The sequence below is a fragment of the Mesoplodon bidens genome, assembly GCF_964165515.1.
Source record: "Mesoplodon bidens genome assembly, chromosome: 4".
Lineage (NCBI taxonomy): Eukaryota > Metazoa > Chordata > Mammalia > Artiodactyla > Ziphiidae > Mesoplodon > Mesoplodon bidens.
Genome location: NC_138160.1, coordinates 161,021,081 through 161,046,985, shown reverse-complemented (window position 1 = coordinate 161,046,985; position 25,905 = coordinate 161,021,081). Strand labels below are relative to the sequence as shown.

Genomic DNA, 25,905 nt, shown 5'->3' with positions numbered 1-25,905 from the left:
TCAGTTCACCACCTCCACCCCACCATCCTCACTCAGGGGGAACATCTCATGAATGCCCAATCCTTTGTTTCTTTATGGCAAACAGCCCAGAGGGGGAAAAGTTGCCTGCTAGTGCTGATAAAGAATTGAAGAGGGCCAACAAAGATCCTTGGCCAAAAAATAATAATTTGGGACAAAGCGAGAAAAGTGTCCAATTCTATGCAGGCTGATGCATAGAATTGCAAACAATGCAATTGTTTGCAAACAATGCAAACATACTCACCTTACAATCTATATGGAAATAAGAAAAAGCAATTTGTGAAATGGATTCCATAAGTGTTCCCGTTAGGGTAAGAATTTCTCATCAAATGAAAGATGGAAATGCAATAAAACTTTAAAGGGAGGTTACATATAGAGGGAAGATTTGTGCAGACACCACATGATGCTGGATGGAAATGTGATGTGAGAAAAAGCAGGTTCTTTAATAAACAATTCATGGATCTCTCACAAGTATCAAACCACAGATACCCCATTTATTAGCTGGATGTGTGGGGAAGTGTGGACTTTGGAGGCAGGTAGACCTGGGTTTAAAACTCATACACCTATGAGACCTGAATTTCCCTCTGACCTTCTTGGGAAAGTGGAAATACCCACACAGATATATTGTGAGAATCCGGGGACGTGGCCTGTGTAAAGCACCCCACAATTTCTAGAAAATAGTAGTTAAATCTGTCTGGTTATCTTTGATGTAACTCACATGAGAGGCAGATGTTCCTAAAGCTCAGGGCTAGGAGACAATCAGGAGGGCACTTGTCTTTGAGACCAGAATTCTTGAACGAATTTAAGTCTTTGCATGGTGACAACAAAGGCAGAAAGTGGGAACCACCACTCCTCCTTCTCATGTCATGTATTCCCAGAAATTCCAGAAAGTGGCAAAGGATTAAGTCTAGTTTCTAGCATCTGGCCTTGCATCTAACAAATGCTGAGTAATACATGTTGGTAGAACTGAACTGAGAATGTTTTGTGCAAGGTGAAATAATACAACAGGTAAAAATGCAGGACAGAAATGTGTCTGAGACCAGAGCCATCTGCCCAGAGCTGACATCTAGAGCAGTGAGCATACATACTCTTGCCAAGGGGGTGAATGCAGAGGCAGGAGAAAGTCAGGGACAACACCGGTCTTATAAGGTAGAGAGTTGTTGGAAAGGAAGCAACAGAGAGGCAGGAAGGAGCAGTGCAAACCAGGAGAGTTTATAGAGCAGGCAAGAGAACAGAGTACTGACTTACCAAAACTTGGAAATACCTCTGCTCCTAATTTAGTTCCTCGTGTCTAGCTGTGCTAATGCCTAAAATACCACGAAGCTCATTGGGTTAAGTATTTCTCTCGCTAGGGCTCCACAGGATAGAAAACACAGTAAGGCAGGACAACCCCTGGGCAGGTGAATTTGTCAGGTTTCCTTTTGGGCAGGTGGGATCTGGAATGGCAGAGTGGTGTCCTGGTAAACCTGTAATGGTGAGGAGGGGGAGGAAGCACTCATTTACAGTGTTTGCCGATTTTCTTGGTGTAAATACTCCTGCTGTGGTTGATTTCAAGCCACCAAAGGTGTAACAACTGTCTTGCTGGTTTCCTGAAATTTTAACAATCAGCTTTCACAAGCTGGAATAGACTGACTCCAGGCACTGCCCAGGCACCAGTGAAATTGGAGATTGATATATAGAACCAATGGGGGAGTTACAGAGTGGAGAAGACAAGAGTTTCCTGAGTCTCACTCAGATATGTAGAATATGTCTCCCCCTTTCACAAAGAAGGAAAGAAAGGAGAGACCAACTTTCACATTTAGTTATTGTTGTTGTTTAAAGTCAGTTACACACACGGGAGGAAATCTTCATAGTGGGTCTCCCTCTGGCCCCAGACCCTATAGAAGCAACTAAAATTCTCAATTATCAGTTATCCTTCTGGAAATACGTTATGTATATGCCAGCATGTGTATGTGTATCTGTCCCTTTCCAAATTAAAATAATGGTAAAATGTAAATGTCCCTTTTCAAAATTAAAATGGTAATGTACTAAACAACATTTTTCATTTAATTATGTATTTTTAGTATTCTTCCAAAAAGAGAATAAATTTTAATTTATAATTAAATTTACAAGATATATAATTTTAATGGGTGTATAATATTCCTGTATCCCATTCCTATAATGGCTATATAGTATTCCTTTTATGTATGCACTGTAATTTATTTAACCAGTGTGCTCAATGATAAGCATATACTTTTTTCACTCTTTTGCTGTTATAAACAAATGACACAGTGAATATCCTGTACACATATATATATATACTTGCACACACATGTAGGCATTCCTGTGTGTGAAATTTCAGGACCCAAGGGTATATACACTATTTATTTCTGATGTATTTTTTCCCTCCCAAGAGGTTGTATGAATGTACATTCCCACCCACAATTCATGAGAGTGTCTTTTCCCCACATTGTTGCCAACATAGTGTATTCTCAAAATCTGAGACTAGCATTTCTTAAATGCATACTCTGTTCTCATACTAGGCATGGGTTCTCTTATTTGAGGTAACTGTATTCACAGAAGCAGAAACTGGGCCTCATGGAGATCAAGGAACTTTCCCAAGGTCTTTGTGACATTAGTCTCCAATCTTCCTTCTTCACCACATTGACTACCATTCCCCACGAGACTCACTGCTGACAATCCCGTGCAGGAAAATTGTAAAGTTCCCCACAGAGCCGAGAAGTTTAGGATACATGAATATCATCTTTTGCTTCACCATATTTCTTTTTTGCTTTATTTCCAGAAGTTTTGCTCATTCAGTGCTGCCCAGTGATCATTTAGTCAGCCTGACTACCCTCTTAATAATTTCTGATACTGATATAAAACCTGCCTAAACACAAATATAACTGTGGGCCCAGCCCAGTTTACAATTACTTTCTTGATGATCCGGTTTCCAGGGACATTTTGTGATGTCAAAGCAGGGACCACCTATATCCCAGAATAAGCTTGACGGGTTTGTAACTGAAGAAGTAAAAACAAATTGTTGTCCTTTTGAAGAATAACCCTCACGTCTAAGTCTATCTCAGATCAAAAGCATTAAGTCTCTTCCCTTCTGTCTTTTTATTTTTTTAACATCTTTATTGGAGTATAATTGCTTTACAATGGTGTGTTAGTTTCTGCTTTATAACAAAGTGAATCAGTTATACATATACATATGTTCCCATATCTCTTCCCTCTTGTGTCCCCCTCCCTCCCTCCCTCCCTATCCCACCCTGCCAGCTGGTCACAAAGCACCGAGCTGATCTCCCTGTGCTATGTGGCTGCTTCCCACTAGCTAGCTATATTACGTTTGGTAGTGTGTATATGTCCATGCCACTCTCTCGCTTTGTCACAGTTTACCCTTCCCCCGCCCCATATCCTCAAGTCCATTCTCTAGTAGGTCTGTGTCTTTATTCCTGTCTTACCCTTAGGTTCTTCATGACATTTTTTTTCTTAAATTCCATATATATGTGTTAGCATACGGTATTTGTCTTTCTCTTTCTGACTTACTTCACTCTGTATGACAGACTCTAGGTCTATCCACCTCATTACAAATAGCTCAATTTTGTTTCTTTTTATGGCTGAGTAATATTCCATTGTATATATGTGCCACATCTTCTTTATCCATTCATCTGATGATGGACACTTAGGTTGCTTCCATCTCCGGGCTATTGTAAATAGAGCTGCAATGAACATTGTGGTACATGACTCTTTTTGAATTATGGTCTTCTCAGGGTGTATGCCCAGTAGTGGGATTGCTGGGTCATATGGTAGTTCTATTTGCAGTTTTTTAAGGAACCTCCATACTGTTCTCCATAGTGGCTGTACCAATTCACATTCCCACCAGCAGTGCAAGAGGGTTCCCTTTTCTCCACACCCTCTCCAGCATTTATTGTTTCTAGATTTTTTGATGATGGCCATTCTGGCTGGTGTGAGATGATATCTCATTGTAGTTTTGATTTGCATTTCTCTGGACAGGTACATGTAAAAGTATGAGATTAGATCACTCCCTAGCACCATACACAAAAATAAGCTCAAATTGGATTAAAGACCTAAATGTAAGGCCAGAAACTATCAAACTCTTAGAGGAAAACATAGGCAGAACACTCTGTGACATAAATCACAGCAAGATCTTTTTTGACCCACCTCCTAGAGAAATGGAAATAAAAACAAAAATAAACAAATGGGACCTAATGAAACTTCAAAGCTTTTGCACAGCAAAGGAAACCATAAACAAGACCAAAAGACAACCCTCAGAATGGGAGAAAATATTTGCAAATGAAGCAACTGACAAAGGATTCATCTCCAAAATTTATAAGCAGCTCATGCAGCTCAATAACAAAAAAATCAAACAACCCAATCCAAAAATGGGCAGAAGACCTAAATAGACAGTTCTCCAAAGAAGATATACAGATTGCTAACAAACACATGAAAGAAGGCTCAACATCATTGATCATTAGAGAAATGCAAATCCCTTCTGTCTTCATTTATGTCTACTCTCACATGCATTCCCTCTGAGTGGCAGAGAGAATATGCTGTGAGACGTTGCCAATTACGGTCACACTCGGGTAGCAGATGGTTAGGGGTTGGTTAAACCTTTAGGGAAACTGCCTTAGGAGAAAATGAAATAAAAGCAAAGATTACTATGAAGAAACATAGACGTTGCCAGCTAGGAGGAGGAGAAAGGAGGAGGGAGCGGGGAGGAGTGGAAGGGAGGGAGGGGGGAGAGACTGCGAGGAAGAAAGACCGGCGGAAATAAACCCTGCACTTAGAACAGCGGGAAGGGAGGCTTGGAAGCCTGGTTTTCCGGCTTTAAATGCCCGCTTGGCGTCTTGCTGGTGCGCCAGTGTTCCGTAAGGATGTGGGCGGAGGGCGAGTCTGAGGGGCTCCAAACATTGGGAATAGTGGTGGTCGTGTGGTCCTCTCTGAAACTTTTGCACTACCTCGGGCTGATTGACTTGTCAGATGGTAAGCAAACCCCCAAAGCTTGCCGTTTTATATGAATGTGTTTTTCAGCTTAGGTTGTTGTGAGAGTAGTTTAGAATATGCATGGAAAGTGGCGCGCGGGGACCCGAGAGATTTGAAAAAGCCCGGCTAAATCATCGCTGTATTGATTCCGGCCTTTCTCCAAGCGCCCGAGTGATGCGCTGTCCGTGGTGCTGAAACGTAGCGCCTGGAGAGTGATGGGGGAGCGGCAGGGGAATTAGGATCTTCTGTTCCCACCCTATATGCATGTGAGTCTTGGTGGATTACTAGCTGTGTGAGACTAGCACAATACATCAAAATCCTCTCTCAAATTGTCTGATAACTATATTGTTGGTAGAAGCCAATGACTGTCAAAAGTCATCGTACTGATTAACTTTGTTTAAGAAGTAGTTGGGAAGATAATGGTGGTAAAAGATTTTGTAAAATGCTGATCACAGTGCCCAGCAGCTAGAAGACATTAAACAAGTATCAGTTTCTTTCCCCAGCCCTTAATCCTCAACCTGCATAAGAACCTTTACTCTAAAACCACCTAATCAGCCATGACTTTAACTCCATGCTTTAGTGAGAATATAGTTAAAAATTCAGGTTAACCATGTTGTTTAATGTTTATTACTAGAAAGTTAGTGGTTTGGTCCCCAAAGTTAAAGGAGCTCAAGAAATAAAGAGTATTTTCTTCCTCTTCATGAGACTTTGCTCCAAATAGAACATAGTTTTTCTATATAATTCTTACCACGTAAAATTAGGATCCAGGAAAGATTCCAATTTTGATGAGCAATGCATTAAACAAGACCAGTCTCCAGCAATGTATATTCATATTCGATGAATATACTTCCATAACTGCATGGTGTAGACAGAATTCCTCTTCCAAGAGGTAGTATCACATGCATAATAATGAAATACGTTTGCAGACCAAGGACTAGCTAAAGTACCAATCAAAGCTGAGGTAAGCCAGAGACTGAAGGACGGAGTGATGTGGTTGGATGAACTCTGGACTAGCAGTTACAAGACCTGGTTTCTATCAATAATCTGTCTCTGCTTAACCTTGTTCAAATCATTGTTTTACCTGGATCTCAGTTTCCTATGGCAATACTGATGATTTTCAATCTCTGCTTCATGGAATTGTGGAGTCACCAAAGATTCCTTTTATTTGGTTTTGAGCAGGGGGTGGTAAGGCAGACTCCGAGCCCTTCAATCCTGCTTCCACAAAACCAGCCCCACTTTATCTGTTCTATATGTTAGCCCTATGTAAGAACTTCTAAAGCTTTAGCTAAAATTTAGTGAATCTATGATTCTACAAGTCTATGATTGTGTTTCTCTGAGATTTTGAAAGCTGAAATGTATTCGAAAACTTTTTCTTTCTTAAAAACCACCTGAAATCTAATAATTGGGAACAATAGTTCTGTATGCAAATAGAGACTCTTCCTGTCCCTCAGTCCCTTATATGTGCTCTTCTAAGACTCCAAATTCAGCTTGCCAGTCATAACAATTGAGCAAAGTCTCTGTTCTCCACCAGATCCCAAGAGAATGTGTCCCATCCCTATTCAGAGCTTCAGAGCAGAATCCCACTGAGATTACAAATTAATGCAAGAGCTGCCTACTTCCTTATAAGGCTAATGGTGCAGTGGAAATATTACCCTGTTCTTCCTATCCATATCCAGAGGTGACCATCTCCCTTCCCCTGCTTTAACTTCTCAAGGTTACAGCTTTTGGTTTTATTACCACAGAAGATATCAGTTATTCATCTAATGTTATGGTAATGAGAGGATTAAGGTGAAAAGTAGAGACCATATGTTTAAGACTGCCTCCAGGAACTCAGGTGAAGGAAGGGATTAATATTTATTCTGCATCTACAATGTCCCAGGTGTAGTGCCAGGTGCTCGTATATACGTGAGCTAATGTAACCCTCAAAATAACACTCTAAGGGAAAAAATTTAATAACTCTTGGAAGTTGATATCATTGTTCCTTTTATATAAGGAAGAAGACAGTTTTAGAGAAGTTACATAAAATTTCCAATGATACAGCAACAGCAATAGGCAGGTATTGGTCTCTAAAATTTCATCTTCTGTCCTGGACACCTAGTACCTCAACAAGTAAGCCCCCTCCAGATGGAGTCTGTGGTCTGTCATTAAGTCTATACCACACATATGCTCCTATGCTAGAGCCTTCACCATGTGGCCCAAAACATGATTTTTAATGGGTGTGTGATATGGGAAACTATTCACTCACTTATTATTAAGAGGAGAAGACCTCCTCCTACTGGAGGAACAAACAGGATGCAGTCAGTTTAAAGACAGCAGTAGAACATCTCTAAAGAACCCACCAGTAGTCTTTCTTAGGCCCTTGGTCTTGTTCTTATTTTATGTTTCAGTAGTAATTTTGAAGTAGCATAGATATTAGGCCTGGAGTCAAAATAGCTGGGTTCGAATCCTGGATGTGTCATTTATCAGTTGTGTGACCCTGGGCAAGTTTCTCTTCTCCAGGTTTCACTTTCCTCATTTGTAAAAATAGAGAAATGAGAATGATGGTTGTATTAATTTCCTGTAACAAATTATTTCAAAGTGGATGGCTCAAAACAACAGTAATGTATTCTCTCGCAGTTCTGGAGGCCAGAAGTCCAAAAGCAAGGTGTTGGCAGGGCCATGCTTCCTCCCAAGCCTCTGGAAGAGAATCTTTCCTTGCCTCTTCCAATTTCTGGTAGCTCCAGGTCTTCTTTGGTTTCTGGCAGCATCACTTCAGTCTCTGTCTCCATTTTCACATGGCCATCTTCTCTCTGTGCCTCTGTTTTCACATGGTATTTTCCTCTTCTTATAAGAACACCAGTCATATTGTATTAGAGCCTTAATGACCTCATCTTAACTTGATTACAAATGCAAAGACTATTTCCAAATAAAGTCACATTTAAGTTATTAGGGATTATGACTTCAACATATCTTTTTGGATAACACAGTTCAACCCAAAACAGTGGTAGGAATGCTACCTATTTTAAGGTTTAAATGAAGCAGCATATGGGGAAGTACCAAGCTTGTTTTCTGTTTCATAGCAGGTACTTTATAAATGTTTAATTCTTTCCAGCCTTAGATCATGCCAATCAAACGAATATACTACTCATCAGACAAAAAAGACAAAACCCATGCTTTATGTCTTTGATTTAAAGTCCATCAGGCCTCTTAGGAAGTATAAGCCTTCCCTTTGGATTTGACAGTTGCCAGTGAAACTTTCAGAGTAGGAACACTGAGATGACTTTTCCCCTATATGCTATGTCACCATGCATACCCCGCCTTCACTGCCAGGGCTTGCTGATCCATCAAGCTCATCTTTACTTCCACCAAAGTGAGGACAGCAGGGGCTGCAGAGAGAAGATCAAGGCAGGGGTGTGGAGGTGACAGACAAGTAATGCCCCCAGAAGATTCAGAGACCAATACCAGTTAATTCTCTGCCTCTCTTCTCACTGCTTCCTGGGCCAGCTTTATGCAACTTCACCCTCACCAGATGAGAGCCCTCTCTCCCCAAAGCACCATGTCTATGGGCTATGCCATAGTAACTTTAGAAGTGATTCACTACTCCAGCTCAAAGCACTGCCTGAAGCAGTGAGGCACACATCATTGTTTCTCAAAGTGGATTCTCCTGCTACCATATCTTGTATCTGTATAAATATAGGGTTATTTTGCCATCTCTGACCATAACTTATTCATGAAACAAGGAATGTCACAAGCTACACAAGAACAACAGACCCAAAAAAATAGCAATAATAACATGGTAAACTTGGGGAAACCATGAGAATCCAGGTGTGTTTATTGGGGCCTTTAGAAAGTCTATTTTCTATGCATTCTAAATTGTATGAAACATGTAGTATTACTCTGGAGATTTGCTGGATCTACTTGATGGCAAAAGATTTGAAATATGGTTCATATGAAGCCAACTACCCACACATATCCAACTTTAACCATTTGTTATGGACTGTTTAGTATTTTATAGCTTAAGAAAATATTGCCCATATAATGTTTGACTTGGACAACAAAGAACTCCTGTGAGATATAAAAATCCTGTATTATCATTGAACTAATTTTATAGTGTTAAAAAAACTGAGGTCCTGGGGCTTCGATTTCAAGGCCACATGACTAGGAAGTAACAATTTCACGACTCAATTCAAGCCTTCTGAGTCCCACTCCAGAGCACTTTTCATTGTCCAAATGCAGCGAAACTTGCCCTTAAACTGTGCCTGGAGCATTGGGAATATCACCACTTCTACTCATCAAATAGTTGTATTATTCCCTTTGGTAAAGGGCTTATAACCTAATAAAGTTGGGTTGTAGTGGGCTGAACCATGGGCACCCAAAGATATCAGGTCCTGATCCCTGGAAACGATGTCACCTTATAAGGAAAAAGGTTATTTGCAAGTATGATTAAGGATCTTGAGGAAATTACCCTGAATTACCTCGGTGGGTCCTATATGCCATCATAAGTATCATAAAGGAGAGGCAGAGATTAGACACAGACAGAAGAGGAGAAGTTGATGTGAAGATGGAGGCAAGGATTGAAGTGATGTGGCCACAAGTCAAGGAATGCTGGTGGCCACCAGAAGCTGGAAGAGGCAAGGGAATGGATTCTCCCCTAGAGCCTTTAAAAAGAGCATGACCTTGCTGATAAATGTGTGTTTGTGTGTGTGTGTGTGTATCTCCAGGGTTCATATACCCTCCTACCACTGAATAAACAGAAATAGCTCAAGTGGATTACTCCTCTACAAACTTAACCCCAACCTCTCTCTTTTCTCTTTTTCATCTTTCTTTCTTTTTTTTTTAAATTGAAGTATAGTTGATTTACAATATTATATTAGTTTCAGGTGTACAACATAGTGATTCAGTATTTTTACAGATTATACTCCATTAAATGTTATTACAAGATAATGGCTGTAATTCCCTGTGCTATACAGTATATTCTTGTTGCTTCTTTTTCCTCTTTCTACCTCCAGATTTGGTTTGTTGTTTTTAATTCTTCTGTGGATATAATTATTCTTTAAATGGCACACAATCCTTGATTACTTAAATGTTGGCTTTAAGTAGTGTCTATTATCCACCTTCTCTAAAATATTGGGAGAAAAGGACACTTACTTCCTCTACCTCTCCCATCTTTCTCTCCACCAAGTCTGTTCATTATATTATCATTTTTCAAGGCTTATGATATTCCCAGAAATACCCCTTTCAAGGTAAATGGGAGGGGTTTCCTCAGGCCTCTCATTCCCCATAAGGACAACCCCATCTGCTGCTCTGCCTGGCCCCCGAGTTCTATATCTAAACCTTTTCTACTTGTATGACAAGCAGCAGGACAGCCAGGACCTCCTCGCCTCCAATCAGGAGAATGTATTCTGTGGTCAGAAGCCCTCCCAGTGTCTGGGTCTCGGAGGGCTATCCGGATGTGCCCAGGCCCAGGACTCTTTCATTCAGCTGCAGCCTGAAGATCCCCAACCTGACCAACAAAATGAGACTGACTCCAGGTCCCATCCACTCTGCTACCTGCCCACCTCCCCACATCCATCCTGTAGTTGAGAAAATCTAAAACCCAACACAAAGACACACAAGATTTGCTGAGCTAAAATCGCTGGTATTTCACAATATGCCAGAGCAAGGGCGATAAACTTTTTAAAACTTATTTTTCTATCCAAGGCCACAGATGCTGAGAAAAAGTGACGGCCACATACAAGTCAAAACAACTGCATGGGACTGATTTGAGATTCTTCACAGAAAGAAACTTAAAATGTTCAGCTCACCTGATTTGTAAAAACATATTTTCCTATTTATTTACATAGTAATTGCACAAGCAATACATGAATGAACTCTCACTTTTTCTTTAACATCTTTATTGGAGTATAATTGCTTTACAATGGTGTGTTACTTTCTGCTATAAAACAAAGTGAATCAGCTATATGCATACATATATCCCCATATCCCCTCCCTCTTGCGTCTCCCTCCTACCCTCCCTATCCCACCCCTCTAGGTGGTCACAAAGCACCGAGCTGATCTCCCTGTGCTATTTGGCTGCTTCCCACTAGCTATTTATTTTACATTTGGTAGTGTATATATGTCCATGCCACTCTCTCACTTTGTCCCAGCTTACCCTTCCCCCTCCCTCTGTCCTCAAGTCCATTCTCTATGTCTGCGTCTTTATTCCTGTCCTGCCCGTAGGTTCTTCAGAACCTTTTTCTTTCTTTTTTCTTCAGATTCCATATATATGTGTTAGCATACAGTATTTGTTTTTCTCTTTCTGACTTACTTCACTCTGTATGACAGTCTGTAAGTCCACCCACCACACTACAAGTAACTCAATTTCGTTTCTTTTTATGGCTGAGTAATATTCCATTGTATATATGTGCCACATCTTCTTTATCCATTCATCTGATGATGGACACTTAGGTTGCTTCCATGTCCTGGCTATTGTAAATAGAACTGCAGTGAACATTGTGGTACATGACTCTTTTTGAATTATGGTTTTCTCAGGGTATATGCCCAGTAGTGGGATTGCTGGGTCATATGGTAGTTCTATTTGTAGTTTTTTAAGGAACCTCCATACTGTTCTCCATAGTGGCTGTATGAATTTACATTCCCACCAACAGTGCAAGAGAGTTCCCTTTTCTCCACACCCTCTCTGGCATTTATTGTTTGTAGATCTGTTGATGATGGCCATTCTGACTGGTGTGAGGTGATACCTCATTGTAGTTTTGATTTGCATTTCTCTAATGGTTAGTGATAATGAGCATCCTTTCATGTGTTTGTTGGCAATCTGTGTATCTCCTTTGGAGAAACGTCTGTTTAGATCTTCTGCCTATTTTTGGATTGGGTTGTTTGTTTTTTTGATATTGAGCTGCATAAACTGCTTGTAAATTTTGGAGATTAATCCCTTGTCAGTTGCTTCATTTGCAAATATTTTCTCCCATTCTGAGGGTTATGAGGGTTTTTGCCTTGTTTATGTTTTCCTTTTCTGTGCAAAAGCTTTTAACTTTCATTAGGTCCCATTTGTTTATTTTTGTTTTTATTTCCACTTCTCTAGGAGGTGGGTCAAAAAGGATCTTGCTGTGATTTATGTCATAGAGTGTTCTGCCTATGTTTTCCTCTAAGAGTTTTAACAGAGTCTGGCCTTACATTTAGATTGTTAAACCATTTTGAGTTTATTTTTGTGTAATGGTGTTAGGGAGTGTTCCAATTTCATTCTTTTTTTTTTTTTTTTTTTACGCGGGCCTCTCACTGCTGTGGCCTCTCCCGTTGTGGAGCACAGGCTCTGGACGCACAGGCCCGGCGGCCATGGCTCACGGGCCCAGCCGCTCTGCAGCATGTGGGATCTTCCCAGACTGGGGCACAAACCCGTGTCCCCTGCATTGGCAGGCAGACTCTCAACCACGGCGTGACCAGGGAACACCCCAATTTCATTCTTTTACATGTAGCTGTCCAGTTTTCCCAGCACCACTTATTGAAGAGGCCATCTTTTCTCCATTTATATTCTTGCCTCCTTTATCAAAAATAAGGTGACCATAGGTGCGTGGGTTTATCTCTGGGCTTTCTATCCTGTTCCATTGATCTATATTTCTGTTTTTGTGCCAGTACTGTACTGTCTTGATTACTGTAGCTTTGTAGTATAGTCTGAAGTCAGGGAGCCTGATTCCTCCAGCTCCGTTTTTCTTTCGCAAGATTGCTTTGGCCATTCGGGGTCTTTTGTGTTTCCATATAAATTGTGAAATTTTTTGCTCTACATCTGTGAAAAATGCCATTGGTAGTTTGATAGGGATTGCACTGAATCTGTAGATTGCTTTGGGTAGTATAGTCGTTTTCACAACGTTGAGTCTTCCAATCCAACATGATATATCTCTCCATCTGTCTGTATCATCTTTAATTTCTTTCATCATTGTCTTATAGTTTTCTGCATACACGTCTTCTGTCTCCTTAGGCAGACTTATTCCTAGGTATTTTATTCTTTTTTTTGAAATGGTAAATGGGAGTGTTTCCTTAATTTCTCTTTCAGATTTTTCATCGTTAGTATATAGGAATGCCAGAGATTTCTGTGCATTAATTTTGTATCCTGCTACTTTACCAAAGTCATTGATTAGCTCCAGTAGTTTTCTGGTAGCATCTTTAGGATTGTCTGTGTATAGTATCATATCATCTGCAAACAGTGACAGCTTTACTTCTTATTTTCCGATTTGGATTCCTTTTATTTCTTTTTCTTCTCTGATTGCTGTGGCTAAAACTTCCAAAACTATGTGAATAATAGTGGTGAGAGTGACAACCTTGTCTTGTTTCTCATCTTAGAGGAACTGGTTTCAGTTTTTCACCATTGGGAACAATATTGGCTATGGGTTTGTCATATATGGTCTTTATTATGTTGAGGTAAGTTCCCTCTGTGCCTACTTTCTGGAGGGTTTTTTTTTTTTATCATAAATGGGTGCTGAATTTTGTCGAAAGCTTTTTCTGCATCTATTGAGATGATCGTATGGATTTTCTCCTTCAATTTGTTAATTTAGTTTATCACATTGATTTGCGTATATTTAAGAATCCTTGCATTCCTGGGATAAACCCCACTTGATCATGGTGTATGATCCTTTTAATGTGCTGTTGGACTCTGTTTGCTAGTATTTTGTTGAGGATTTTTGCATCTATGTTCATCAGTGACATTGCCCTGTAGTTTTCTTTCTTTGTGACATTTTTGTCTGGTTTTGGTGTCAGGGTGATCATGGCCTCATAGAACGAGTTTGGGAAAGTTCCTTCCTCTGCTATATTTTGCAAGAGTTTGAGAAGGATAGGTGTTAGCGCTCCTCTAAATGTTTCATAGAATTCCCCTGTGAAGCCATCTGGTCCTGGGCTATTGTTTGTTGGAAGATTTTTAATCACAGTTTCCATTTCAGTGCTTGTGATTGGTCTGTTTATATTTTCTATTGCTTCCTAGTTCAGTCTCAGAAGGTTGTGTTTTTCTAAGAATTTATCCATTTCTTCCAGGTTGTCCATTTTATCGGCATGTAGTTGCTTGTAGTAATCTCTCATGATCCTCTGTATTTCTGCAGTGTCAGTTGTTACTTCCCCTTTTTCATTTCTAATTCTGTTGATTTGAGTCTTCTCCCTTTTTCTCTTAGTCTGGCTAACGGCTTATCAATTTTGTTTATCTTCTCAAAGAACCAGCTTTTAGTTTTATTGATCTTTGCTATCGTTGCCTTCATTTCTTTTTCATTTATTTCTGATCTGATCTTTATGATTTCTTTCCTTCTGCTAACGTTGGGGTTTTTTGTTGTTGTTGTTGTTGTTGTTCTTCCTCTAATTGATTTAGGTGTAAGGTTAGGTTGTTTATTTGAGATTTTTCTTGTTTCGTGAGGTAGGATTATATTGCTACAAACTTAGAACTCTTAGAACTCTTAGAACTGCTGTTGCTGCATCCCATGGGTTTTGGGTCATCGTGTGTTCATTGTCGTTTGTTTCTAGGTTGTTTGATTTACTCTTTGATTTCTTCAGTGATCTCTTGGTTATTTAGTAGCATATTGTTTAGCCTCCATGTCTTTGTATTTTTTGCAGATTTTTTCCTGTAATTGATATCTAGTCTCATAGTGCTGTGGTCAGAAAAGATACTTGATACGATTTCAATTTTCTTAAATTTACCCAGGCTTGATTTGTGACCCAAGATATGATCTATCCTGGAGAATGTTCCATGAGTACTTGAGAAGAAAATGTATTCTGTTGTTTTTGGATGGAATGTCCTATAAATATCAATTAAGTCCATCTTGTTTAATGTATCATTTAAAGCTTGTGTTTCCTTATTTATTTTCATTTTGGATGATCTGTCCATTGGTGAAAGTGGGGTGTTAAAGTCCCCTACTAGGATTGTGTTACTGTCAATTTCCTCTTTCATGGCTGTTAGCGTTTGCCTTATGTATTGAGGTGCTCTTATGTTGAGTGCATAAGTATTTACAATTGTTATATCTTCTTCTTGGATTGATCCCTTGATCATTATGTAGTGTCCTTCCTTGTCTCTTATAATAGTCTTTATTTTAAAGTCTATTTTATCTGATATGAGAATTGCTACGCCAGCTTTCTTTTGATTTCCATTTGCATGGAATATCTTTTTCCATCCCCTCACTTTCAGTCTGTATGTGTCCCTAGATCTGAAGTGGGTCTCTTGTAGACAGCATATATATGGGTCTTATTTTTGTATCCATTCAGCCAGTCTGTGTGTTTTGTTTGGAAAATTTAATCCACTTACATTTAAGGTAGTTATTGATATGTATGTTCCTATTACCATTTTCTTAATTGTTTTGGATTTGTTATTGTAGGTGTTTTCCTTCTCTTGTGTCACCTGCCTAGAGAAGTTCCTTCAGCATTTGTTGTAAAGCTGGTTTGGTGGTGCTGAATTCTCCTAGCTTTTGCTTGTCTGTAAAGATTTTAATTTCTCTGTCAAATCTGAATGAGATCCTTGCTGGGTAGAGTAATCTTGGTTGTAGGTTTTTGCCTTTCATCACTTTAAATATGTCCTGCCACTCCCTTCTGCCTTGCAGAGTTTCTGCTGAAAGATCAGCTGTTAACCTTATGGGGATTCCCTTGTGTGTTATTTATTGTTCCTCCCTTGCTGCTTTTAATATTTTTTCTTTGTATTTAATTTTTGATCATTTGATTAATATATGCCTTGGCATGTTTCTCCTTGGATTTTTCCTGTATGGGACTCTCTGTGCTTCCTGGACTTGATTGACTATTTCCTTTCCCATAGTAGGGAAGGTTTCAACTATAATGTCTTCAAATATTTTCTCAGTCCCTGTCTTTTTCTCTTTTTTTTCTGGGACCCCCATAATTTGAATGTTGGTGCATTTAATGTTGTCCCAGTGGTCTCTGAGGCTGTCCTCAATTCTTTTCATTCTTTTTTCTTTATTCTTCTCTGCAGTAGTTATTTCCACTATTTTATCTTCCAGGTCACTTATCTGTTCTTCTGCCTCAGTTATTCTGCTATTGATTCCTTCTAGAGAATTTTTAATTTCATTTATTGTGTTGTTCATCACTGTTTGCTTGCTCTTTCATTCTTCTAAGTCCTTGTTAAACATGTCTTGTGTTTTCTCCATTCTATTTCTAAGATTTTGGATCATCTTTACTATCATTACTCTGAATTCTTTTTCAGGCAGACTGCCTATTTCCTCTTCATTTGTTTGGTCTGTTGGGTTTTTGCCTTGTTCCTTCATCTGCTGTGTGTTTCTCTGTCTTCTCATTTTGCTTAACTTACTTGGTTTGGGGTCTCCTTTCGCAGGCTGCAGGTTTGTAGTTCCTGTTGTTTTTGGTGTCTGCCCCCAGTGGCTAAGGTTGGATCAGTGGGTTGTGTAGGCTTTCTGGTGGAGGGGACTGGTGCCTGTGTTCTGGTGGATGAGGCTGGATCTTGTCTTTCTTGTGGGCAGGACCATGTCTTGTGGTGTGTTTTGGGGTGTCTGTGACCTTATTATGATTTTAGGCAGCCTCTCTGCCAATGGGTGCAGTTGTGTTCCTGTCTTGCTCGTTGTTTGGCACAGGGTGTCCAGCACTGGAGCTTGCTGGTCGTTGAGTGGAGCTGGGTCTTCGCGTTGAGATGGAGATCTCTGGGAGAGCTTTCGCTGTTTGATGTTATGTGGAACCGGGAGGTCCATGCTGGACAAATGTCCTGAACTCAGCTCTCCCACGTCAGAGGCACAGGCCTGACACCCGGCTCGAGCACCAAGACCCTGTCAGCCACACAGCTGGTGTGGGGACCTGAGGGCGGACCGGGCTTTGGCCAGCTGGGTCTTACCAGAACGCAGTGGCAGTGTGACCAGGGCGGGGCCATGGTCAGCCTGACCTGAGCCTTTGCTCAGGCTCTGGGGCAGCTCAGTGACCGCGGAGGGAAGAGATGCCAAGCAGGGAGTTAAGGCTGCATGGAGACCCGGGCTCCATGCCGGGTGGCAGGGCCCGGGCCACTGGGCCCTCAGTCACTCCGGGAGAGAGGTGGTGGTGCAGGAGGGAGGAAGCGGAGCACAACCCGGCAGCCAGGGACTGCGGCTCCGCTGAGAGCTTCCACCTTCTCTGAAATCTCACTTTTTAAAACAATGCTTTACAATACAGATAAAGTGAAAGTGCCTGTAGCTTGCCCTGACATCCCAATCCCCACTTTTATTCCCAAGTACTATTGTGACACCCGTGCCCAGAAGCTAAAGATAATGATGCAGATTCCTGGGTACTCACAGAGAAGGATCACAACCTGATTTTTTTTTTTTTTTTTTTTTTTTTGCGTTACATGGGCCTCTCACTGTTGTGGCCTCTCCCGTTGCGGAGCACAGGCTCCGGACGCACAGGCTCAACAGCCATGGCTCACGGGCCCAGCTGCTCCGCGGCATGTGGGATCTTCCCAGACCGGGGCACGAACCCGTGTCCCCTGCATCGGCAGGCGGACTCTCAACCACTGCGCCACCAGGGAAGCCCAACAACCTGATTTTTATATGAAGAAAAGTGAAGATAAATTCCTTTAAGGAATAAAGTTATCCTGCTTTAAAAGTCCATAATATTTTCAACTACAGAGAGAAAGGAGACGAGGAGAAATAAGATAGGAAGGTGAGAGGTAGAAGAAAAGAGGGGAGAGGAGAGAGAAATGGTCAGAAGAGGCAGGGAAGCAAGAGGTGAAGAGGTGGGAGTGAGTGAGGAAGGATGGAGGGAGGGGGCAATAGCAGGAAGGAGTTTGAGCCAGTTTTGAGGCAAGCACTTGATTCTCTGTGGTTCACCTGCGTGTCCAGTAACGTACATTCTATCATCAGAAGCCTTGAGAAGTCTGCTTTGCTAGTTAACAGTTTACCAACTGCTTTTTGTGCTTTAACCTCTAGAGATTCTCCTCTGCAAAAGAAAGTCACAGCAACCCACTTTGAACTTGAGCTGTGGCCAGAACATCATCACCCCCAGACAAATCAGCCCCAGGGAGGAACCCAGCCTTTGTATGCAGGGTCCATAAACCTGACTGTAAAAAACAATCTGTCTAATTACCTCGTTAGGCATCTCTCAGGCTGGGCATGTGAGGTTTTCCAAAATGAAGAGTTCAGTGTCACCCACCTAGTCACTTGTTTAGTATATTCAACACAGTACTTCATTGATCCAATGCCCTTGAAATAAGTAAGCACAGCAGTATTGTTCCTTTATTTCCCTTAAGGCAACATTTAAGGATTAAGAAGTCAAATCTGTCCATAGATTCCTCCTCTCTGCCTTCACCTTCCCTCTCCATGCCTCTGGTCTTCTCTCTGTCCAGCCCCAGGACCCCAAATCTCTCTCATGCTACTCACAGCCTTCTACTGTGATGCCCACTTGGGCTGGTCTTTCCATTCATTCTCTCCCTGACTTCCCTGCTTCTAATCCATTTCCATCGAAATTCATCTAGAGAGTGTTCCATTCCTTCTGCACCCTAACTGATCTCGAATCACTCTTGAAAACGGATCCCTGCTTAGACAGTTGTTTTGTCAGTGAATTTCTATGGGAAGAACCCAAGTACCATCTTTTTTTTTAAATTATGGTACTAACATAGTCCAGTGGGCCCTCCATATCTGTGGGTTCCACATAGGAAGATTCAACCAACTGCAGATGGAACATATTTGAAAAAGATTCCAGAAAGTTCCAAAAAAGCAAAACTTGAATTTGTTGCTCTTGAGCAAGTATTTGCATAGCATTCACATTGCATTAGGTATTATAAGTAATTTAGAGGTGATTTAAAGTGTACAGGAGAAGGTACATAGGTTAAATGCAAATACTATGCCATTTTCCTGTATAAGGGACTTGAGAATTTGTGGATTTTGGTATCTATTGCAGGTAGGTTGGCCTGGAACCAGTCTCCCCATGGACACTGAGGAACAACTGTCTACTGGCTTTAGACTGTTAGCTGCTTTCACATTTGCTTATTTTAAAAACTAGAAAGATGATTGGTGTGACTTGTCTCCTCAGGAGTCACTAAGCTGTACCTCCTAAGGGAAGCAACTTTAAGAGGATAGTTGGTTCTAACACCAAGAAGAAACATTTGTTAAATGGATGAACAAATGAACAAATGTCTTTATCCCATAAGCAAAGAAAAGACTTGGGGAGGGGCTAACTCATGAAAACAGTGACTATGTCTGTCCCATTCACCATACATTCCTTCTGCCCAACACAGCGCCCAGTACATAGGATGCTCAAGAAGTGTTGAATGAATGAACAAATAACTAATGGATGACAGACCCAGAGATTTATCTCCAAAACTGCCTCACACCTTGAAATGCATTTGGCAGCCCAAGACAAAGGCTTCCACCTTCACAGCAAAGACCCCATATCCCACACCATACACAATTACTTCTCACTCTTCTCTTGTGGGCCTTCATTTTCCTCCAAAGCCTGGCTCCTTCTCCAAACGTCTCTATTACCTTCCTAATATACATCCTAAATATTGACAGAAGTGTGCTATTCCCCTTCTAGCCTGCCGTGGGGTAATCCCCTCATATTTTAGAGAATATTCTAAGAATAGAGCCAAGTTCTCCTACTTGACAACTCTGATACTCAGTAAAAGCTGATGAATGAATGGATTAATGCACAAGTTATTCACAGCAAAGGACTTAGAATCCTTTCAAGCCCAATCCTGGGGCGTACTCATTGCCATTGTTTACATGGTTAAGAAAAGAGCCCCTGGCGGCATGTCAATAGACTGGACTTCAGCCTCAGCCCTTCCCTCGGGCACATCAGTGTCCCTCACTGAGCTCATCCTAGCCAACTGTAAAATGAGCAGGTTGAATTAGATCACTAGTTTCCAAAGGATGAATTGCAAAATCTGAAGGACCACCCTATGGGATTTGAAGAAGGGAAACAACACTCTTCTGATCTCTCACTTTAACTCTAGCATCTGATTGCTTTCATCTCTTTTACATACTTAGCCGCCAAGCAAAATTTCCTTTGATTAAAGAATTCTTTGCCTTTATGGGAGTTTAAAATCCACTGGATGATCTCACTAAGGTCTACCCAACCTTGAAGTTTTAATGATCCCATGATTCCACTTTACGTAAGAAGACCCACATACTTGCTTTCAAGGTAGACAGAAGGGATGTGATCCAGCCAGGGCCACAGCGTTTCTCTACAGCACCATCACTATGACGACCAACCATCAGTTAGGATACTTTATGGGTGCACTGGGCCCCAGCCATAACCCCTAGAACACTGGAACCAGCAGCAGCCATAAATAAAACACAGAACTAATGAGTGATATATCTGTTCCCATGGCTGCTAGAGTGTCAATAAGTTGAGAGAGTTTTGCAAAAGCCAAGGTGAGACCACCAAGCTTCTGGTATCAAAAAGGCATACTTCATAGAATGTGTAGCTGGACAACACCCTAAAGAGCATGAAAATGATCTGGTGTCATGGAAATAACCCTCAGGCTAGAGTCAGAGGCCAGAATTTAAACCCCAGCTCTGCCATTTGCTGACTAACAACTTTGGGCAAGCTACTTAACTCCCAATCTGTAAAATGGGGTAATATAACCCACCTTGCAGGACATTAGGAGAATTAATTGAAATGAATTTTATGAAAGCATTTAGCTCAGTGCTAATAATTTAAGGGCCCAAGGGGAGGAAGTGACTTGCCCAAGGTCACTTCCTCAAGGTCACACAACAATGCCATTATTGTCATGTTGCCTACAGCTCAGCATTGCCATGGTCCGCGAGGCTTCTTGTACCCAGGAAGCCAGCAGGGCCCCCTGAGCCTTCTGCCTCAGTTCCCAGCACTTCAGGGGTGCAGTCCTGGAGGGGGCACTGAGATACCAACCCAGAGCCTCACTCTCAGGAATTCAGTATAGAAGGCACATTAAGATCTGTTTACATGGAAGTGCTGTTTGTAGTTATTGTTCCTATGGGATATTCCCCCACTGCTTCCTCCAATCCTGTTTTAAAATGCTCAGCTAATAGAGTTTTCTTGGCTCCCCTGGGGAGATATTCACAGATGCTAATAGAGACATAATTCAAAAATTGCTTGATATACATGCCCTCGACTTTCCCCAAGAACCACCTAAGTAAAGATCCCCAAACATTGGCCAGATGCGATTAAACATGCATGGTATTAAATGTATGGGCTGCTGTTCAGCCAGGTCTGCATTAAGCTGCAGCAGTGATGGCTTTATCCTAAGATCCCACAGAAGCCAAGTGCAACAGAAAAGAAGCGGGCTGCTAGATGGGAGCCCTGGAGGACCCCTGCTCTCGAGTCTCCAGTCCTTTTCAGACAAGACATGGAAGCTTCAAAAAAAAAAAACCCTCCAGGTCTGGAGAAGCAAAGAGTCAATGCTGAACAGCTCCAGGAATAACCACTTCCATCTCTCAATGTGTAAAGAGAGAGAAGGAGAAGGAAGGCAGAAAGCAGCTGGGTGCAACATTACAACATTGCAACATTGTGTAAGCAATATTACCTCACAGAAAGAGAGACCCAGCTGCCACATCCCAGCACAGGCACTTACTCTCTGTGGGACCCTGGGAGAGTCACTTAAGCTTTCTGAGACTTAGCATGAACAGTGGCGAACTGGGGATACTAATATTACTTCCCACGATTGATGGGAAGATAAAAGGAGATTAACAAATGTGAAAGTACTTAGCATATCCTTACATATAGTAGGAATTCATTAACTTACAGAGTAGGAGTTCATTAAACTTCTTTTATGTAAGTCTTCTCTTCCCTAAAATCTGAATATGGAGAGCGTGGACACGCTTACATGTTAAAAAAAAGAAATAAATGTTGAGCAAATCCTAAATATACTAAAATTAGATTAAAAGAAGTGAACTAGGACCGATTAAAAGAAATTTGACTTACCAAAGCCAATAAACTTAATGAAACTTGGTATCTCAAGAGGAAATTAATATAAATTGAAAATAGCATAGGTTCAAGGTGAGTTTAGAGAAGTTTCTGGAGACTAGATCCACAATTGATTAATAACTAAAAATATAGAGAGAACTGCCCAAGGCTAGAAAAGTAGAAATCCAGTGCCCCATCCCCCCACCCACTCTTTCCACTGCAGAAGGAATTAAAACCCAGAGAATAGAGATGCCCAGCCCAGCAGAGAACATTGAATCAGGGGTTGAGGGATGTGGTTCAGTGTTCTCTGCCCTGAAGAACCTCCCAGGGGTCAGGCCAGCTCTCTTACATGTTGTCCCTTAAAGATGGCGCAAGACTGACTCCCAGGCAGGGTGACCCAGACCTCAGTTCGCCACGCCACCTCCTCACACAGGCATAGGCAGGAGGGGAAAGGAAAGGAGCCACACCTCCTGCACACCTACTATGTGCTGTGTCCTGGGTATCCACCTCATCCTTGGGAAGACCCTGAGAAGCGAGAGTCTTTAACACACACAAGGAAACGCCATTGGGCAGGCGACCTAACTGCAGGAGCAACATGTTTAGTGTGTGACAGGTATGGAATCAAGCCACACTCGCTGGGGGCAGCATCCAACTCCACTTCTCCAACTTTACAGATGCAAACATCCGACCACAGAAGGCTCTCAGACCTGATTTGAATGGACATGACTGAGCTTCAAATCAAACTATAAATACTGAGATTTTACAATTATATAAAGCATTTGAAAGACCCATAAATTTTCCTGTCGTCACATAACGAGAGCTGCCCTCATGGCTGCAGCAGGCATGTTGTGGCTTTTGCTTGGAGGAGGGATTAGCAAGCAGAAAGGGGGCTTAGAGAGGGCAGATGGCTGGGAGGAGAGAGGCAGCAAGAGGAAGCCTGGAGACAGTTCTGTCCTAATGGTTTTCACCCTCACTCCTGCAGCTCTTGGATGGTGCCTTTGCAGGAACCGTGGCTGGAAGCACCCCAGTCCACTCCTGAGGAGAACCTCAAGCTCTTGGGGCAAATCTAGCACAATGAGAATCCCAGCCTGGCCCTTCCAGGATGACAGATGCTCTTACTCCCAGATGGGGAAAAGGCTGAAGTGCTCTCAGCCAGAGACCTCAATTTATCTTCAGGACAATTTTAATTGGAAACCTTACCCCGTTGCTGCCCACTTTTTCAGAAATAATTAGAATGCTAATCTATAAGAAATATGTCTATTAAAAATAAATTAATAATATATAATACATTTTGGATTATAATTTTGAATAATTTTTTCAAAATTTAAGATGGCCATCCCATCTTAAAGTAAAAATTCATATATTTTTAATAAGCCTGAGACATGTTTCCCAATGAACCACAGATGCCTCATTTTTATTATCCTATAAAGAGACATTATGGGTAAATGTTTTTTTAAGAAGGGCAAACAGAACCTGAGAGGTGCTCTCTTTTGGAGGTCTCCAAGCACCTTCTGAGCATCAGGACTCCCTCCTGTCATCATAGAGGCTGAGATGGGGAGATGTCCTCCATCATCCACTAAGACACATGATCCCCAGACCTTCATCCCTGATCAGATAGAAGCAATGTGGCAACATCAAAAATAAACTTATGGGGCTTCCCTGGTAGCACAGTGGTTGAGAGTCCGCCTGCCGATGCAGGGGATGAGGGTTCGTGCCCCGGTCCGGAAGGATCCCACATGCCTTGGAGCGGCTGGGCCCGTGAGCCATGGCTGCTGAGCCTGTGCGTCCGGAGCCTGTGCTCCGCAACGGGAGAGGCCAAAACAGTGAGAGGCCCGCGTACCGCAAAAATAAATAAATAAATAAATAATAAACTTAATGGTTACCGGGGGGTAAGCGGGGCAGGGATAAATTGGAAGATTGGGATTGACACATATACAGTACCATATATAAAATAGATAACTAATAAGGACCTACTGCATAGCACAGGGAACTCTACTCAGTACTCTGTAGTGGCCTATATGGGAAAAGAATCTAAAAAAAGAGTGGATATATGTATTTGTACAACTGATTCACTGTACTTTCTGCTATTTGTACAGCAGAAAGTACCACAACATTGTAAATCAAGTATACTCCAATAAAAATTTAAAAACAAACAGACAAACATAGTTCAGATTCCAACTCTGTCACTTGATGACTAATAACCAAGCCCTAATGACTTAGAAAATGAGTATTTATAAAATAATCCTCATGAGGTTGTTTAAGGAGTATATAATGCAGGGTACAAAATTCACTGAACATAGTAACTTGCAGTGAGAGGCTCTCTTTAATGTTCTTTCCTCTTTTCTCAACATCCAGAATCATGAGGAACGTATGAAGTTGTTGCATATATGTGCCTATGCACATAACCTGGCATTGTAACTATAAAGAGAATAGGTATGTTCTGTCCATTTGACAAACATCCATAAACCCTTCCACAAAAAGCTGTTGAATTCAGAGAACAAATAGTTCTGAACTAACCTAAGAAGATGAAATGTGTAGAACACAGGGTGGCAACTAGCTGTTCTCCCAGCACTGATCATTAGGTTATTGACTTACAAACCAAAGGTAAGTCAGCATTAATCAAACCCAGCCTCTGTAACAGCCCCTTGCGGGGGCCAAGGGTACAGAGAGAAACATGACAGCTCTTTCCCAGCCTTCCGCGCTGCACAGCACAGTTCCACCATCCATCCAATTGTTCAAGCCTGGAAAATCTTCCTTGTCACCCCCCATCCTTTTCCCTCACGCTCCTGTCCATTACATCAGCACGTCTGGTGGATTCTCTCTGCCAGAGAGATTCAAAATCTCCTTATCATGGGTCTCCACTCCCCAAGGATAACCGCTATCCTGACTTGTAATAGCCTAGATTAGTTTTACTTGGTTTTGCACTCTATTCATCCATATTGTTAGATGCTGCTGTAGTTAATTTATTCATATCACTGTGTAGCAGCATTTCATTGCTTGGCCATGCTAACAATTTGTTGTTTATTTTACTGTTGATGGATACTTGGGTGAGTTCCTGGTTTGGGGCAGTTTTTAAACACAACTTTTAAAGGTTACACTCCATTTACAGCTATTACAAAATATTGACTATATTCCCCATGTTGTACAATACATCCTTGTAGCCTATCTTATACCCAATAGTGTATACCTCCCACTCCTTCACCCCTGTATTGCCCCCTCCCCCCTCCTCACTGGTAACCACTAGTTTGTTCTTTATATCTGTGAGTCTACTTCTTTTTTGTTGTATTCACTAGTTCGTTGTCTTTTTAGATTCCACGTATATGTGATATCATAAAGCATTTGTCTTTTTCTGTCTGACTTATTTCACTTAGTATAATGCCCTCCGAGTCCATCCATGTTGATGCAAATGGCAAAATTTCATTCTGTTTCATGGCTGAGTAGTATTCCATTGTGTGTGTGTGTGTGTGTGTGTGTGTATACATATATATATATATATATATATCAACCACATCTTCTTGGTCCATTCATCTGTGATGGACACTTAGGTTGCTTTCATATTTTGGCAAATGTAAATAATGCTGCTATGAACATTGGGGTGCATGTATCTTTTCGAATTAATTTTTTTTTCAGATATATACCCAGGAGTGGAATTGTTGAGTCATGGCAGTTCTACTTTTAGCTTTTTAAGAAACCTTCATACTGTTTTCCACAGTGGCTGCACCAATTTACATTCCCACCAATGGTGTAGGAGGGATCCCTTTTCTCCACATCCTTGCCAACATTTATTATTTGTGTTCTTTTTGATGACAGCCATGCTGACAGGTGTGAGGTGGTATCTCATTGTGGTTTTGGTTTGCATTTCCCTGATGATTAGCAGTGTTGAGCATTTTTTCATGTGCCTGTTGGTCATCTGCATTTCCTCTTTGGAAAAATGTCTATTCAGTTCTTCTGCCCATTTTTTAATCAAGTTGTTCACTTTTTGTCATTGAGTTGTATGAGCTGTTTATATATGTTGGATATTAATCTCTTATCAGTCATATCATTTGCACATATTTTCTCCCATTCAGTAGGTTATATTTTCATTTCATCAATGGT

The 25,905-nt window shown here is 41.2% G+C and overlaps 1 protein-coding gene across 5 annotated transcripts in view; it reads left to right on the top strand.

The window, feature by feature from the left end:
• KCNIP1 (potassium voltage-gated channel interacting protein 1) overlaps positions 1–25,905 on the top strand; it is a gene marked incomplete at both ends in the record, with an annotated part of 348,648 nt that overhangs the window by 289,210 nt on the left and 33,533 nt on the right. Inside the window, one exon of one of the 5 annotated variants that reach the window (XM_081232725.1) lies at positions 4,896–5,004. The exons of the other annotated variants lie outside the window; for them this stretch is intronic. Within the exon in view, the coding sequence (XP_081088851.1) occupies positions 4,896–5,004 (109 nt within the window). Of the gene's footprint in view, positions 1–4,895; positions 5,005–25,905 lie in introns of those variants that run through there. 5 annotated transcript variants of the gene reach the window in all.